Below are 19,122 nucleotides of genomic sequence, written 5' to 3' on the forward strand. Positions count from 1 at the left end.
GAGACGGGGTTTCACCATGTTGACCAGGATGGTCTCGATCTCTTGACCTCGTGATCCACCCGCCTCGGCCTCCCACAGTGCTGGGATTACAGGCTTGAGCCACCGCGCCCGGCCGTGGATTTTGTTTTTAACTTTCCATATTCATGTCTATATGCAGTGTTCAATATTCCAGCAAACTCTGTGAAGCCATTCTAAGTGGTTTATCCCCTCCCAGAATCCACTTCTTCATATATAACCGCTCTGCTACAAAGTTCAGGCCCTACAGTATTACCTGTCCTCAGAAAGCCCTATTAACGTATTCTCACTTTGTGTCCTCTTCTCTTCTACTAATGTTATTGAAGAGTACTGACTTATGAGAGCAAATGTGGCATCCACATATTTAGCTGACCATACTGCTGTCTGGCAAAGGAAATTTTTACTAGTTGGGAGTTAGACTCAGCTAAATAAAGGCCCACTGGGCAACAATGGCATTAGGAAATGCTTTGTAGATACAGGCTTGCACTTAAAAGGTTGGATCCATAGAGTAGCACCTACTACTAGCTAAGGAGTAATACTTCTGCTGATATGGCTCCGCTGAGGAATATAAGCTGCCAGCCACTGTTTCCTCCCCTTACTGCAAGTTGCCACTAAGAGGAGGAAAGGACGAATCAACTGCTAAACACACAATGCTCCTGTAAAAGAGGTTATTTCAGAGGGATTTTTCTATTTGCCAATGCTTCTGTAACTGTCATTGTCTCCCCAGTGGGCAAAGTGATACCAAAATAAGACATTTGAGCCAGCAAATTTGAGCATGGAACTTCAAGCCTAGCTAAAATTCTAACGCCTTCTTATCCCAAAGTAGGTGTGGGTGGGCATGGCTGTGTGTACATGCACATCAGGGAATAAAAGCATCAGTGCACCTCTGGGCTTAGCTGCCAGCTCCACCAGCAGCACTACTCCCATTTGCTAGCAATTCTAAGAGCCAAGAGTTTGCCAGGGGAGTTCCCCAGAGTAGCAGGACTCAGCTGAAGATGGAATGGAGTATTAACTAGAAATGGCTCAATTTTGGAAAATCTAAGAGATTCTAAGAAACTAATGCTGTCTTACCAACACCTCATCTTTGCTGAAAGCTATTGATGGCACCAGAAAAAATTATGTATTTTCAAGAATGTATAATGTTCCAAGAAAACATCAAATAACCTACACTAGGACCCTGAAATCCCTTTAATTCTCACAAAACTAGACCAAAAAAACTACACTACAGGAAAATTCCAAACCAGTCATATTATCTTCTACAAGAAGCAACAGAACTGTTATTTTACATGTAAGACTCTATTAATGTTTTAATCATACTAGTTTTTGAAAAGCACACATTTAAGTGAATAAAGCATTTATTTAGATAGAAGTTCAGCATTAAAGATAATACTTTTGGTTCAAGAAATTAAAGCTCTAAGCAGCTAGAGTTTTTATAGAATGATATAAATGGATTTTTTTTCTCACTCCAGAGTATATGTATGTGTCTGTGTGTTTGTGTAAAAATATTTAGAAAAGCTTGACTGAGTCAAGCTGACTTCAAATCAAAAGATCCCAAATGTACACACAAAGTAGCTTAAAATATGTCTTTATGGTACTATTCTAAACAAACTTCTAAAACGATCCCCAAGTAAGAGGCAGTGGAGAAAAGCAAGCAAGCGTCTATAACTTTAGTGACCCAGGCTTTATTCCACTGACCAGAATTTAGGTTGTATTAACAGGAAATTATTAAGAAACCTATTTTTTTCGATGCTACATTTTAATCTTAAATCTTCTGTTTACAATACCAAACTTTAAAAAAATTATTCACAGGTTACTTAGCAGTCTGGTCTTCAAGGCAGAAATGGAGAAGGGGAATACACAGAAGTGTGATTCTATAAAGAATGATATTCCTTGATTTAAAAATTTCCCCAAAAGTAATTCTTTCTAAAGATGAGTAAAGGGCTTAGGGAAAGATGTGCAGAAGTGGAGAGTTAGCCCAAAATGAGGCTATCACATCAGGATGCTGAGAAAAACCCTGGCTACAAGTAATACATGTTAGGCCAACGCTGCATCATTAGCTGGAAGAAGCAAGATCTGGGTATCCATTCTGCACTATTACCAATGTCCACTATCATAAATTCTGATTTGTTTTACAATGGTTAAAAGTTTGGATTTTTGTTTCTATTTCTTTAGAATAACTTCTTTTTTTTTTAAGAGACAGGGTCTTACTCTGTCACTCATGCTGGAGTCCAGTGCCACAATCACTGCGGCCCTAAATTCCTGGGCTTAAGCAATCCTCTCACCTCAGCCTCCCAATTCACTCAGATTACAGGCATAAGCCACCATGCCCAGCAAGTCTGGATTTTAAAAATACTATTGTTGGTATCAAATAGTGTTGTAACCAGGATTCCTGCTAAGTTCAGAAAAAAAACCCACTGGCTCTAATCTACAGGCAACTGTGGGAATTTGCATGCAGCTTTTACCAATGCCATAAGTCAAAGTATATTAATTTTCCAGTATTCTCTATGGTGAGAAACAAAAGCATTGTAAGAGCAAGATGCAAGAATGCAAAGTGACTATTAGAAAAGTGTTACCTGTTTCTGAAGGAACTACAGGCATAGAAAGAAAAAAGGTAAAACATAAAAATCACCAGATGAAATGACAAATAATTTGTTTTTCAATTTATAAAAGCCTCTAGACTAGCAGGCAACGTGGGTTACTCCCTGTATCCCACCTCCATGCGAATCCCACAGCAGTCACCTCTCAACACCGTCGGATTCTGGGCAGAAACCTGGTCATTATGTGTTGGTGGTGCCACCTGGTGGTGGTCATAAAGAAATGTCTAAACCAATGCACAAACCTCTTCTGGGCCAGGAAACAAGATATGTAATCTTTCCTCTTTTACCTCTGAGAAATCATTCAAACTTGTCTGAGAGTTTTTTAAAGGCCCAGAATGGTCAAATAACTAAAATGCTAGTGTTAAACATTAGAATATAAACTTAAATGTATGAAAACTATAAAATGACATAAAAATGGATGAAATAATCATTAACATCAGATTTAACACCAGAAACCCTCAAATGCGCTTCCCGAAAAGTTATCAAAATCCTCAGCTATCCATTTCATCTCAATTAAATCAGGATTTTTTCAAACACTGAAATTCCAGATAAATCTAAAAAATCATATTGTTTTGATCAATTACTATTCCTGTGGCATTTTCAGCTTTTTACGACAGTTTCTCATTATGTGTCATATTATATGTGGACCAATCTATACACTATAAAGTATCAGTATATAGATTGGTATCAGTGGGTGGCAATCTGGCAACTATGGAAGTATTCAGTCATTTTTAGCACTTAGTGAGTACCTACAGTGCACTCATAAGTCTGGATGCGGCAGGGATTCACATTTGACTAGGATACCATCCCCAGCTTTTGCTGTAGGAGCTCCTGGGTGTGACAGACTAGTTACAGAAACGAAGCAAATCTTTTAGAATCTAATGCAATGAGTGCTACAATACAATTAAAAACAAAGTTCTTTTTTTTTTTTTGAGACGGAGTTTTGCTGTTGTTGCCCAGACTGGAGTGCAATGGCGCGATCTCGGCTCACCGCAACCTCCGCCTCCTGGGTTCAAGCAATTCTCCAGCCTCAGCCTCCCGAGTAGCTGGGACTACAGGCACACACCACCATGCCCAGCTAATTTTTGTATTTTTAGTAGAGACAAGGTTTCACCTTGTTGACCAGGATGGTCTCAATCTCTTGACCTCGTGATCCACCCGCCTCGGCCTCCCAAAGTGCTGGGATTACAGGCTTGAGCCACTGCGCCCGGCAAAAAAACAAAGTTCTAAGGAACAAAAGACACTGGCTTTCTAAAGTGACAACGGCAGTCTATCAGCGGCAGCTGATCTAGGTCTTCAAGAACACAAGAAGAAAATAAGGAGGGGGAAGTAAAATGGTTCCAACATAGACTGGAGTGGCACTAAAAATGTGTATCAACATTTTCTGAATTGTACACAAGACCACAGGCTTCCCCAGCAAAGTGGGATGGGGTTAGAGGGGAGATTATCTTTTCATTGCCTACTTACCCATTCCAACTGAATGGTACACTACAAGTACATATTACACCATGTCTTAAAGACTATAATACTCAAGAAGCCGGGCGCGGTGGCTCAAGCCTGTAATCCCAGCACTTTGGGAGGCTGAGGTGGGCGGATCACAAGGTCAAGAGATCGAGACCAACCTGGCCAACATGGTGAAACCCCATCTCTACTAAAAAATACAAAAATTAGCTGGGCGTGGTGGCGAGTGCTTGTAGTCTCGGCTACTCAGGAGGCTGAGACAGAATTGCTTGAACCCGGGAGGCGGACGTTGCAGTGAGCCAAGATCACGCCACTGCACTCCAGCCTGGCACCTGGTGGCAGAGAGAGACTCTGTCTCAAAAAAAAAAAAAAAAAAAAAAACTTTAAAATTGAAGAATAACATAAATAAACAAGTTGGGGATAAGAAACACAGTAAGGGTATAGAATGTATGGATAGGAACAACAAAACCAAGGGCTCAAGTGGAGTCACACTCCTCAGGTTGGAGTGGGTTAGGAGTATAATGACAAAAGGGACTGTGGAAGATGGGGCACAGGAAGCCTCTAGATTAGGTTCTTAGTCTTTTTCTTAATCCATGGGCCCCTTCAACATTTTAGGGAAGACTATGGGATCATATTCAGAATGTATTTAAATTCATAAAATACATAGGAAATCAAAAGAGAAAAATTACACTGAAATGCAATTATCAAAAACTAAAAAAATCTGTTGGCATAGTAATATATGCTTTTTAATTAAAGCATTAAATATTAAGATCTAATAACAGGTGTTTAATAACTACTATAAATTTAAACAAGTCATGAGCATAAATAATAATCTGAAGCAGCATACAGTAGCACATACCTATAATTCCAGCTACTTAGAAGGCTGAGGTGGGAGGACTGCCTGAGCCCAGGAATTCAAGGCCAGAGTGGATAACATAGCAAGATTCTGTTCCTGAAAATAGTAACTTGAGGCCTGGAGTGGTGGCTCACGCCTGTAATTCCAGCACTTTGGAGGCCAAAGAGCATGGATCACTTGAGGTCAGGAGTTGGTGAACAGCCTGGCCAACATGGTGAAACCCTGTCTCACTACTAAAAATACAAAAATTAGCTGGGCGTGGCGGCACATGTCTGTAATCCCAACTACTCGGGAGACTGAGGCAGGAGAATTGCTTGAACCTGGGAGGTGGAGGTTGCAATAAGCCAAGACTGTACCACTACACTCCTGCCTGGGAAACAAAGCAAGATCCCGTCTCAAAACTAACACTAGTCACTTGTGGCCTATATTTCTAAGGGAAAAAAAAATGCTAAATTCTCAAAAGTTAGTGTAAACAAAGATGTAAACTTCTCTTTATACAAGGTCATCAATGCCCTGAATTCTCTACACAAATTCTTTGAGAATCCAAGATCCAGATTAAGAACGTGCTTCTTTGTACTGACAAGCAGGAAGAGCGAGCCTCTGCCATGAATAAAGCAAAATTGGTGAGGGACTGGAAGGAGTGGTCATTAAGGTTTTAGAAATGTATATATATTTTGAGATGGAGACTGACTTTGTCACTCAGGCTAGAGTGCAGTGGCACAATCCCCACCTCCCGGGTTCAAGTGATTCTCCTGTCTCAGCCACCTGAGTAGCACAGATTACAGGTACACACCACCAAGCCCAGCTAATATTTGCATTTTTAGTAAAGATGGAGTTTTACCATGCTGGTCAAGCTGATCTCGAATTCCTAACCTTATGATCCACCCGCCTCGGCCTCTGAAAGTGCTGGGATTACAGGCATGAGCCACTACGCCCGGCCCAATAGGTTTAAGGAAAGACAAAACAATGGTCTGCTGAGTTCTCTTGAGGGTCCAGGAAGAGTTAGAAACCCTACATTCCTAACCAGCCCCCCAGTGGGTCTTATTCCTGTCACACTCAGCAGACTGGACAGGAGTAGACAGAGTTTAAGAGCTAGAGAAGCAGAGAGTGCTGTGAGGGACAAGAAGAGAATAAAAGAGTAAAGGTTAAGATAGCTGTGTAACAGTAGATCTTAGAAAGCATTCTGGAGGAGAAGCAGTTCCAAGTGATGACAGTCATGAAAACAGGCTGCTATAATGCAGTGGAGGTGAAAGGGACTGATGGAACAGAACTTAGGAGGCTATGTTTCCAAAATAACAGTGTTCTCCCAATGATCCACTTGAAAATAAATTATTCCAACATGTACTACAGTTGTCCTTCAGTATCTATGGGGAATTGGTTCTAATACCCACTGAGGAAACCAAAATCCATGGATGCACTCCAACCTCAGCGATAGGGTAAGACCCCCATAAAAAATTTCTTAAAAATTTAAAAAACTTTTCAAAAAGCAATCAAAGAAATAAACATATGTGAACATCTATTATCTGTAAGTCACTATATATATACTAGATACCATGGTCAGGAGGGTGCATTTCCTCAATTCTATAAATTTGTTTTCTAAACTCCAGAGAAGTTTAGTGCATTAGGAGAAGGAAAATATGTTGACAAAAAAAGATACTACACACTGCTTTGTAAAGATGCGTGTTTGGTACATGACAGACATCACTGGTTCCCCAACTGTACTTCATGAAACCCTATGATGTCTTCAGGACATCCCAGAAGGCAAGGGAAAGCTAGGTCGGGTGCTAGGACATCACTAGCTCTTCTCTCAACCAAAGGCTTGTTTTAACTAAGAGTCAGCATGGAACTTCAGCAGAGGGTAAAAAACTGACCTATTCTGTGCTAAAAAATAAAATGTTAAAGTCTGGACGTGGTGGCCCACCTGTAATCCCAGCACACAAGGAGGCTGATATGGGAGGATCACTTGAGCCCAAGAGTTTGAGACCAGCCTGTGCAACATAGTGAGACATGCCTCTACAAAAAATAAACTTAAAAAAAAAAATTAGCCAGGTATGGTGGTACATGTTGTCCTAGCTACTTGGAAGGCTGAAGTGGGAGAATAGCTTGAGCCCAGGAAGCAGTAAGCCATGATGGCACTACTGCACTATAGTCTGGGTGACAGAGAGAGACCCTGTCTCAACAAATAGATAAATATATACAAACATAAAAATATAAGTTAATTAAAAATGTAAAGTGTAACAGCCATTGTTATAAGCAATAAAAACAAACCACAATGAGCAGGGAAAGTCAGAGAAGACTCTAAAAAGGACAGATGTGGGCTTGGTTTTGTAAAAGCATCTAAAATTCTAGTTAGTAGATTCTTTAAATTGGGAGTAAATCCAGGAGTAAAAGAAGGTGGCACAGGCACTCCAGCCTGGGCAAGAGTTGAGCAAGACTCCATCTCAAAACAAAAAAGAAGACACAAAGTTGGTGATGTCTTAACACATAGAATATGCCAGCTTAGTAGGTCAATAAGCGAATTAACATTGAGAAATAACGAGAGATAAGGGTGAAAAAGAGAAGTTCCACCGGGAAGGGCTCTATATACCAAGGTATAGCATCCCAACTTTATTCTATAAGCAACAGTGGCCACTGAAGATTCTGAGCAAGGGATGAGATGATCTAATAAAAAACATGTCTAAGAATTTCTTTATGTCAATGCTCAAGATTGACTAGAAGTGAGAAGGCTGGAGAAAAAGTTATTTAGGAGATTGTTAACAATGTTTGCCTTGATCAAAGAAAACAAGGACTAACGTTATTTTCTATTTTCACTGTTAAATCTTTTGTTATACACTTTTTGAACTTTTTACCATGTGTGCATATATAAAGTTTCAAACAGAAAAAAAAAAAAATCTATGCCGGGCGCAGTGGCTCACGCCTGTAATCCCAGCATTTTGGGAGGCTGAGGCAGAAAGATCACGAGGTCAGGAGTTCGAGACCAGCCTGGCCAATATAGTGAAACCTCATCTCTCCTAAAAATACAAAAAATTAGCTGGGCGTGGTGGCACACCCCTGTAATCCCAGCTACTAGGGAGGCTGAGGCAGGAGAATCACTTGAACCCGGGAGGCAGAGGTTGCAGTGAGCTGAGATCACACCACTGCACTCCAGCCTGGGTGACGGAGCGAGACTTCATCTCAAAAAAGAAAAAAAAAAAATCTACAATGAGATACTACTTCATACTCTCTCACTGGGACGGCTATGATCAAAGAGACAGACAACAACAAATGCTGGTAAGGATGTAAAAAACCTCACACACTGCTAGTAGGATTATAAAATGATACAGCTACATTGGAAACAGCTAGGTAGGACTGTAAAATGATACAATCACCATGCCCCTGAGACGGCCCTGTGCAACACAGTGAGACTCCCACCTCTATTTTCTTTTTCTTTTCTTTTCTTTTTTTTTTTTTTTTGAGAGAAAAAAAAGAATGAAAGAGAGAAAGAAAGAGGAAGAGAAAGAGGTAGAGAGAACGGGAGTCTTGCTTTATTGCCCAGGCTAGAATGTAGTCTAAAAATGGGTATTGAAAACCTCTTTTATGTCAATAATTGTGCTTAACAATGGAGACAAGAAGGAATAAGGGAGGAAAATAACAAACAAGCAGCCAACCAATATTTCATTTAAACCTGTGAAATGCTATGTAATTACTGAGGAGTGATTTACTTCCAATTATGTAGTCACTTTTAGAGTAGGTGTGATGTGGTACTGATAAGAATGTATGTTTTGTGGATTTGGGGTGAAGAGTTCTATAAATGTTTATTAAGTTTACTTGTTCTAGATCTGAGTTCAAGTCCTGGATGTCCTTGTTAGTTTTCTGTCTCGTTGATCTGTCTAATATTAACAATGCAATGTTAAAGTCTCCCACTATTATTGTGTGGGAGTCTAAGTCTCTTTATAAGTCATTAAGAACTTGCCTTATATATCTGGGTACTCCTGTATTAGGTGTGTATTTATTTAGGATTGTTAGCTCTTCTTGTTGCATTGATCCTTTTACCATTATGTAATGTCTTTGCCTCTTTTGATCTTTGTTGCTTCAAAGTCTATTTTATCAGAGGCGAGAACTGCAACTCCTGCAATTTATTTATTTATTTATTACTCTCCTTTTGGTTGGTAAATCTTCTTCCATCCCTTTGAGTCTTTATGTAACCTTGAATGTGAGATGGGTCTGGATGCAGCACACCGATGGGTTTTGGCTTTTTATCCAATTTGCCTGTCTGTGTCTTTTCATTGGGGCATTTAGTCGATTTAAATTTAGGATTAATAATATATGTGAGTTTAATATTGCCATTTGATATTAGCTGGCTGTTTTTTCCATTAGTTGATGTAGATTCTTCATTATGTTGATGCTCTTTACCTTTTGGTATACTTTTGGAATGGCTGATACTGGTTGTTCCTTTCTATGTGTAGTACGTCTTTCAGAAGCTCTCGTAAAGCAGGCCTGGTGGTGATGAAATCTCTGAGTACTTGCTTTTCACAAAAGATTTTATTTTTCCTTCAGTTACGAAGCTTAGTTTGGCTGGATATGAAATTCTGGGTTGAAATTTCTTTTCTTTAAGGATGTTGAATATTGGTCACCACTCTCTTCTGGCTTGTAGGGTTTCTGCTGAGAGATATGCTGTGAGTCTGATAGGCTTACCTTTGTGGGTAACCTGACCTTTCTCTCTGGCTGCCCTTAGCATTTTCTCCTTCATTTCAGCCCTGGTGAATGTAATGATTATGTGCCTTGGGGTTGCTCTTCTTGAGGAATATCTCTGTGGTATTCTCTGTATTACCTGGAGTTGAATATCGTCCTGCCTTGCTAGATTGGGAAAATTTTCCTGAATAATATCCTGAAGAATATTTTCCAGCTTGGATTGATTCTCTTCGTCACATTAAGGTACACCTATCAAACGTAGATTAGGTCTTTTCACATAGTCCCATATTTCTTAGAGACTTTGCTCATTCCTTTTTACCCATTTTTCTCTGATCTTGTCTTCTCGTTTTATTTCATTGAGTTGGTCTTCAACCTCTGATATCCTTTCTTCTGCTTGATCAATTCAACTGCTAAAACTTGTGCATACTTTGTGAAGTTCTCGTATTGTTTTTTTCAGCTCCATTAATTCACTTATATTCCTCGCTAAATTGTCTATTCTCATTAACATTTCGTCAAACCTTTTTTCAAGGTTCTTAGTTTCTTTACATTGGATTAGAACATACTCTTTTAGCTCACAGAAGTTTCTTATTATCCACCTTCTGAAGCCTGATTCTGACAATTCATCACACTCATTCTCCATCAGGCCTTGTTCCCTTGCTGATGAGGAGCTGCGATCCCCTGAAGGAGGAGAGGCATTCTGATTTCAGATGTTTTCAGCCTTTTTGCACTGGTTTCTTCCCATCTTTGTGGATTTATCCACCTGTCGTCTTTGTATTTGCTGACTTTCAGATTGGGTCTCTGAGTGGACCTCCAGCTTGTTGGTGGTGATGTTATTTCTATTTCTTTGTTTTCCTTCAGTGGACGCCCCTCCCCCACAGAGCTGGAACTTCCCGGGTTCAGCTGTGCTTGCTGTGAAACTCTCAAACGTTGGTGTTTCCAATTGCTGTTTTTTTGTGGGGGTGGGACCAGCCAAGCCCAATCACCTGGCTTCCCACCTCAGAGCCCCCTTTTTTTCTTTTCCTAATTGAACAGTCAATTCTCTCCCAGGTGCCCCAGTCGCCCGCTGAAAAGGCGCCGGGATCTATGCAATTTCTCATGCACAGGCTGAAATAGCAGCACTGAGATTCATGGCACTTTTCTGCCGGGGAATCTCCCGGTCTGGTTCCCAGCTTCAGTCCCTCTTTCACTTAGCTGAATGGACGACTGTGCCTTCCCAGAGCTCCAAACACCAACCCAAAGGGCACCCAGTCCCGCATCCTCCACACTGAGAACCGCCGGGCCAGGACACCGGCAAAACAGCCTCGCTGGCCAAAAGAGTGGCGCTGGCGACCCGTGGGGCTCCTCCACTGGAAACCGTAGGCAACAAAAATTCGTCTGGAAGTCTGGCATCCACTCACTCCCTGCGCCTTCACTGGGAGCTGCAACCCTGAGCTGCTGCTAGTTGGCCATCTTGGCTCTCTCTCCCCACCTCTATTTTCAAAAAATAATAAAAACAGCCCAACAGTTCCTTAGAAGGTTCAACATATAGTTGGCATATGAGCCAGCAATTCCCTTGCAGGTGTGTATGTATGTGTAAGTGTGCATACACACCCCCCATGAGAATTGATAACCTATGTCCACACAAAAAAAAATTTTTTTTTTTTTTTTTTGAGATGGAGTCTCGCTCTGTCACCCAGGCCGGAGTGCAGTGGCGCGATCTCGGCTCACTGCAGCCCCTGCCTCCCAGGTTCAAGCAATTCTCTGCCTCAGCCTCCCCAATTGCTTGGATTACAGGTGTGCACCACCACACCCAGTTAATTTTTGTATTTTTAGTAAAGATAGGGTTTCACCATGTTGAGCAGGCTGGTCTAGAACTCCTGGCCTCAAGTGATTCACCCATCCTGGACTCCCAAAGTGCTGAGATTACAGATGTGAGCCACTACACTCAGCCCACACAAAACCTTTTAAAGTCAATGTTCATAGCAGCATTATTCCTAAGTCAAACGGTGGAAACAATGAAAATGTCCACCAACTGATGAATAAACAAAATGTAGTGTACCTGTGTACCTACTTATACAATGGAATATTATTGGGCAATGAAAAAGAAAGAAGTACTAATACATGCTACATGGAGAAAACACACTAAGTGAAACAAGCCTATCACAATGTATATGGCCACATATGGTGGCTCACGCCTGCAATCCCAGCACTTTGGGAGGCGGAGACAAGCAGTCACTTGAGGTCAGGAGTTTGAAACCTGCCTAGCCAACATAATACGACCCTGTCTTTAGTAAAAATACAAAATTAGCCAGGTGTGGTGGAAGGCATCTGTAGTCCCAGCTACTCAAGAAGCTGAGGCAAGAGAACTGCTTGAACCTGGGATGCAGAGGTTGTGGTGAGCTGTGATTATGCCACTGTACTACAGCCTGGGCGAGGGAGTGAGACTCAGTCTCAAAAAAAAAAAAAGAAAGAAAAAAGAGGCTATATATTATGTGATTCCATTAATATGCAATGTCCAGAATGGGCAAGCCTATGAAAATGCAATCAATAGCTGGGGAAAATTGAAGCAAATGGAGAGGAACTGCTAAGAAGTTCACAGTTTCTTTTCAGAGTGATGAAAACGTAACTTGATTGTAGTGATGGTTGTGAGATGCAGAGAATATATTTAAAAAACAAAATAAAACAGGTTGGGAGCAGTGGTTCACACCTGTAATCCCAGCACTTTGGGAGACTGGGGCAGGAAGATCATTTGAGGTCCAGAGTCTGAGACTGGCCTGGTGAGCATGAGACCTCATCATTACAAAAAATAATAACAAAAATTAGCCAGGAGTGGTGATGCATGGCTATAGTCCCAGCTACTCAGAAGGCTGAAGTGAGATCGCCTGAACCCAGGAGTTTGAGGTTATGGTGAGCTACGATGGCACCACTGCAGTCCATCCTGGGCAACAAAATGAGACCATCTCAAAGAAGAAAAAAAAAACTAATTTTCTCCCTATCTCAAATCAATGATTAAATTTTCTGGCACTACGATAAAGTGAGATTAGAAAAAAATTCCTAAGAGAAAAATATATACTACTTAAGTAATAAAAAGCAGTATTTCTTATTTTCCTTACTAATAAATTCTGTTTGTGAGAGGTACAAATAGGGTTCTTCAGTTAAAATTCAAGGGAAAACATTTATAAAACACATCATCTTAGTTTGACTAAGCCCACTAAATAAAAGGCACTGCAATTAGTAATTTAGCTTTTTTTTTTTTTTAATTGAGACAGGGTCTCATTCTGTCACCCAGGCTGGAGTGCAGTGGCATGATCTTGGCTCACTGCAGCCTCAATCTCCCTGGGCTCAGGTGATCCTCTCACCTCAGCTGCCCAAGTAGCTGGGAATACAGGCGCACACCACCATGTCTGGCTACTTTTTGTATCTTTTTAGAAATGGCGTTTCACCATATTTCCCAGGCTGGTCTCGAACTACTGGGCTCAAGCGAACCATCTGCCTTGGCCTCCCAAAGTGCTGAGATTACAGGCATTGAGCCACTGCACCCAGCTGGTAATTTAATGTTTTTAAAGCAATTTTCTTAAACTCTAAATTAGCCAACTTAAAATTTGAACTGAAATTGTTTAGAAATGGTATCACTTAAAATGGTGCTATATTTTACTTCATCATCAACTAAAAAATAATGATAAAAAGTTCAAACTCACTAATCAAGTTCCTTTGAAAGCTGAGTGAAGATCAATAGTCCATGCTTTACAGAATCAAATACACATCAAATTCTACAGCAAAGCCTGAGTGGTGCAAAATTAACAAGAACAAGAAAAAATATGGAAATCCACTTCATAAGGTTTGCTGTATTTAAAAAGCAAGGTGATAGATTCCACGTACGTCATACTAGATTGTTGATTCTCGCACTATCTCCTAAAAAGATCAAAAGAAATTTTTTAAAAGACTCCAATATAAAGATTCTATTTATGGGTGAACATTCTGTTTTCATTTTCTTTATCAGGCTTCTGAATCAGGACCTATTTTAATTGAGAAGGGGGGGAAGGGCTACCTGAAAGAAATTTGTGCATCTCAAAATATGAAATTAGCCCAGGCCAGGCATGATAGCTCAAACCTGTAATCCAGCACTTTGGGAGGCTGAGGCAAGAGGATCACTTGGGCTCAGGAGTTCGAAACCAGCCTGGGCAATATAGTGGGACCTCATCCCTATTTAAAGAAAAAAAAAATTAAAAAGAGAGAGAGAGAAATGAAGAAAAATTAGTCCAATCATTGTTTGAACACTTCTTTATACAAGGTACTATTTTCAGCTCAAAAATTAAAGAGAAAGAAAGGAAAAAGGAAAGAAAGTGATTCTGTAGAAAAGCTAAGACAAAAAATGTAAATTCAGAAATGTTCAAGAATCAAAAAACAGAATTTAGGAACTGAAATGCCAATACTATTAGCCAAGAATAGTAGTCTTTTTATAGCAACTTACTCTCAAACCCAAGTGTGCAAAAGTGTTCAGAATTAGGTTAAGGAAAAGTCAGTAAAATGAAATGAATTCCAATTCTTACAGCTGCACAAATACCTTTTCTATTTCCCTGGCAAATACGTAAAACATTTTAAAGATCCAAATTTTTCTTTTCTAGTACAAAACAGAACAACTGTTCAAGTACACATGCCCACTTAATATTCTTTCCCAGGAGTATGAAATAGAACAAAGTAGAAATTAAACTGAGATAATTTATCCACACTCCTTCTCTTGCTTTACTAGTTTTAATATATCTGCTACGCATAAAACTCCATTGAGACTGTGCAAGGCAAGAGAAAAAATAATATTAAAACCAGATAGTAAGTATAATAGCATTATACAACCCTGCCAGTAAATAGTCTTACTGAAAATGTCCTGGAAACATATGAATTACTTACCTAATAAAGAGTTCAAGAATGCTACCTGTTTTACTTAAACCATCCCACTAGCAGAGTCTTAAGTGTTCTACAATTGCCTCATTATCACTAAGTAAAAGTATTACTCTTTCTCACATTTACCATTCAGCATAAGTTGACAGACAAAAAATCATATTCCACTGCTTTGAATTTCTTAAAAATAAAATAAACTGCATTTCTTAAATCATTACAAGTGAGAAGGGTCACTTTTTCTTATGTTCACTGGCCATTTTAAAAACATTTTTTCTACTTTTCCCAGTTTGTGGCATGTCTTTTTAAATGTATGGTACTTTTGGACACATCTAAGTCTTTTTTGCCATTTTTTTTTTTTGAGATAGAGTCTTCCTCTGTCACCCAAGCTGGAGTGCAGAGGCATGATCTTTGGCTCAGTGCAACCTTCACTTCTCAGGTTCAAGCAATTCTCCTACCTTAGCCTCCTGAGTAGCTGGGATTACAGGCGTGCACCACCATGCACAACTAATATTTTTGCTTATTTATTATTTATTTATTGAGGCAGAGTTTCACTCTGTCACCAGGCTGGAGTGCAGTGGTGCAATCTCGGCTCACTGTAACCTCCGCCTACGGAGTTCAAGTGATTCTCCTGCCTCAGCCTCCTGAGTACCTGGGACTACAGGCCTGCGCCACCATACCCAGGTAATTTTTGTATTTTTAGTAAAAACAGGGTTTCACCATGTTGGCCAGGATGGTCTCAATCTCTTGACCTTGTGATTTGCCTGCCTCGGCCTCCCAAAGTGCTGATTTTACAGGCGTTAGCCACTGCAGCCAGCCTAATTCTTTAATTTTTTTATAATCCAATATAGTAATCTTTTAATTTACAATTTTTTTGCTCTGGTAGTCATGCATATAAAGTCCTTCTCCACTCAAAATTAAGCAAATTCACAGATTTGCTCCAGTGTAGTTTGGGTTTTATCAGTTCTCCCATTAATCCATTTAATTTTATTTTGGTTATCAGTGTTAACATTTCCTATTAGAAAGTAGGAATCTAATTTCTCCCAAGTGTCCCAGCATCATTTACCTTTTCTCCAGAATCAAAGTGCTATGTTTATCGTATAATTAACAAAATACCCAAATAAATTCAGTCTGCTTTGGATTCTCCATGCATAGTCACTATGACAGTTATGTTTTAATTCTAATATATTTTAATATTTGGTAGGGTAAGTCCTCCTTTATGACTCTTGTGGAAAATATTTTCAAAATTCTTCTGTTAATACACATAATCTAATAAACTTTAGAATCATTTTGTCAATTTCTACAAAAGCAGAGGTTACTTTTCTTAATGTTTTGTTTTTTAAATTTTTTTTGAGGTGGAGTCTCACTCTGTCACCCAGGATGGAGTGCAGTGGTGCAATCTCAGCACACTGCAACCTCTGCCTCCCAGGTTCAAGTGATTCTCCTGCCTCAGCCTCCCAAGTAGCTAAGATTACAGGTACCTGTCACCACGCCCAGCTTAATTTTTCTTTCTTTCTTTTTTTTTTTTGAGACGGAGTCTTGCTCTGTTGCCAGGCTGGAGCACAGTGGCGCAGTCTCAGCTCACTGCAACCTCCGCCTCCTGGGTTCAAGTGATTCTTCCACCTCAGCCTCCAAGTAGCTGGGACTACAGGCGCGTGGCAAATGCCCGGCTAATTTTTGTATTTTTAGTAGATACGGGGGTTTCACAATGTTGGCCAGGATGGCCTCGATCTCTTGACCTCATGATCCACCCGCCTCGGCCTCCCAAAGTGTTGGGATTACAGGCGTGAGCCACCATGTCTGGTCAATTGTTTTTTTTTTTTTTTTTTTTTTTGAGATGGAGTCTCACTCTGTCGCCCAGGCTGGAGTGCAGTGGCGCGATCTCGGCTCACTGCAACCTCTGCCTCCTGGTTTGAAGACATTCTCCAGCCTCAGCCTCCCAAGTAGCTGGGCCTACAGGCGCATGCCACCATGCCCAGCTAATTTTTTGTATTTTCAGTAGAGACGAGGTTTCACCATGTTAGCCAAGATGATCTCGATCTCCTGACCTCATGATCCACCCGCCTAGGCCTCCCAAAGTGCTGGGATTACAGGTGTGAGCCACCGTGCCCATCCAATTTTTTTATTTTTAGTAGAGACAAGGTTTTACCATGTTGACCAAGCTGGTCTCAAACTCCTGATCTCAGGTGATCCACCCACCTTGGCCTTCCAAAGTACTGGGATTACAGGTGTGTGCCACCACACCTGGCCTTTTTTTTTTTTTTTTTTTTTTGAGATGGAATCTCACTCTGTTGCCCAGACTGGAGTGCAATGGCATAATATCTCACTGCAACCTCCGCCTACTGGGTTCAAGCAATTCTCCTGCCTCAGCCTCCTGAGTGGCTAGTATTACAGGCACCCGCCACCATGCCTGGCTAATTTTTGTATTTAGTAGAGACATGGTTTCACCATGTTGGCCAGGCTGGTCTCGAACTCCTGTCCTCATGTGATCAGCCCACTTCAGCCTCCAAAGTGCTGGGATTACAGGCGCGAGTCACCACGCCTGGCCAAATACGGATATATTATCTTCAGAGATTTGAGGAAAACTGACAATGTTGTAGCATTAAATAATTCCATTCAAAGTATGGCATGTTTCTCCATTTAGCCAAATCTACTTTTATGTCTCCTTCAGTAGCGTCTTCATAAATCTTCAATTTAACCCCATATCCTATGCTTATTTGTTTTTTGAGACAGAGTCTCACTCTATCACCCAGGCTGGAGTGCAGTGGTGCCTTCTTGGCTCATTGCAACCTGCATCTCCTGGGTTTAAGCGATTCTCCTGTCTCAGCCTCCCAAGTAGCTGGAATTACAGGTGCATACCACCATGTCCAGCTAATTTTTGTATTTTTAGTAGCGACATGTCAGCCATGCTGGTCTCGAACTCCTGACCTCAGGTGATTTGCCAAACCTGGCCAGTTGGTTTTTGAGATAAGGTCTCGCTTGTCACCTAGGCTGAAATGCCGTGGCATAGCCACAGCTCACTGCAGCCTTGACTTCCTGGCTGTAAATGATCCTCTCACCTTAGCCTACCAAGCAGCTGGGTCCACAGGTGCACACCACCACACCCGGCTAAGTTTTGTATTTTTTGTAGAGATGGGGTTTCGCCAAGTTGCCCAGGCAGGTCTTGAGCTCCTGAGCTCAAGTGATCCTCCCGCTTCAGCCTCCAAAAGTGCTGACATTACAGGCATGAGCCACTACGCCTGGCCTATTTCTACACTTTAGATTCTGTTCCCATGTATCTCAAATCAACCTTACTCATAGTACCACATAATATTTTTGTATTGTTTGTCCAAATAAAATTCTATTTTATGCTAAAAGTTTTTGCTTATTCTTTTTGTTTTATATTTAATAAAGTTACTGTTCTGACTGGCAAACGTGATAGGGCAGATAATTTCTATATATTCTAAAAATATATAAAACATGTAACTTTAATAAATGGAAGATGACCATATCTTAATACACATGTAATACTTTTTTACTGTGTACCACAAACTCCTCTGTTTAGCTTTCCATCACATAGTTCCGTTCCACCTATTTATTTCTTTTAATCTCAATAATCTCTGTACTGCCACCATACTGGCCTCAATAAATGCCACTCTCCATTTACTGCTTGGCCCCAGCATGAACACGTATCTGTGCCTTAATAAACCACAGCAATGCTGAGGCTGTAAACTTTCTAATGGTTCAGTTTTCAAGAGAAGAATATTGTACCACTGAGAGTTCTAGCTAGCTCACTAGAATGAGAACTCCCAAAGTCCATGGCCCAAGTCAAGTTCCTTTCCTGCCCAGTGATCTGGACCAACTCAGCTAAAAGACTACCTGCATATCCATTATTTCATCTGTCTACGTACCACAGGGCACCAGAAAGGAGAGGCTATCAATCCTGATAACTTGCCCAGTTTTAGTGCTGCCTACCTGCCACATCTAGAGCCTACTGCACTCCTAGCTACAAGGATGTGCCTACTTAGAAACAGGGCTGTGACGTACCTCCCCTAGTCCTAGTAGAGTACTATCCATGAATAAACTTGGAACACATTTAGACTTCTCAGGCCCTTAGGCTTCCTGGATCATATCGTTCTCTGGGATCTGCCTCTTCATCACATGACTGACATAGCATTTCTAATGTCATGCCCTCCAGAAGAGATCCCTGTCTGTTATTTGTACTGTTGCTGATCAGACCAAAAAGACAACCATATAAGAACACAACAGTGCAACACCAGAATAAAACGATCTGTAGAATTTTATATTTCATCATTTTCTAATTACACATTAACACTCCAACTTCTTCTAACTGCTACAATCTACACAATTCGATTTAACACTCTCACGTCTTCCAACTACTAAAATCTAAACAATTCTTTTATTTTTCTTTTTATTTTATTTTGAGATGAAGTCTCGCTCTGTCTCCCAGGCTGGTGTGCAGTGGCAGGATCTCAGTTCACTGCAACCTCCGCCTTCTGGCTTCAAATGATTCTCCTGCCTCAGCCTCCCGTGTAGCTGGGATTACAGACGCATGCCACTACACCCGGCTAATTTTTTCTTAATAAAATCTATATAATTATTCACATCTCTGACTCCATTTTACATTCAATGTCACGCAGGTCAACATTC

General features: G+C 40.6%; 1 protein-coding gene across 21 annotated transcripts in view; it reads right to left on the reverse strand.

Annotated features, from left to right (window-relative positions):
• The window catches only part of ATXN2 (ataxin 2), a 153,654-nt gene that overhangs the window by 73,964 nt on the left and 60,568 nt on the right, over nucleotides 1-19,122 (reverse strand). For 15 of the 21 annotated variants that reach the window (XM_017542443.2, XM_017542461.2, XM_017542347.2 and 12 more), the window contains exon 6: nucleotides 2,589-2,603. The exons of the other annotated variants lie outside the window; for them this stretch is intronic. In XM_017542443.2, the coding sequence (XP_017397932.1) occupies nucleotides 2,589-2,603 (15 nt within the window). The remainder of the gene's footprint in view (nucleotides 1-2,588; nucleotides 2,604-19,122) is intronic. 21 annotated transcript variants of the gene reach the window in all.

The sequence above is a fragment of the Cebus imitator genome, unplaced genomic scaffold (genome assembly GCF_001604975.1).
Source record: "Cebus imitator isolate Cc_AM_T3 unplaced genomic scaffold, Cebus_imitator-1.0 Scaffold8, whole genome shotgun sequence".
Lineage (NCBI taxonomy): Eukaryota > Metazoa > Chordata > Mammalia > Primates > Cebidae > Cebus > Cebus imitator.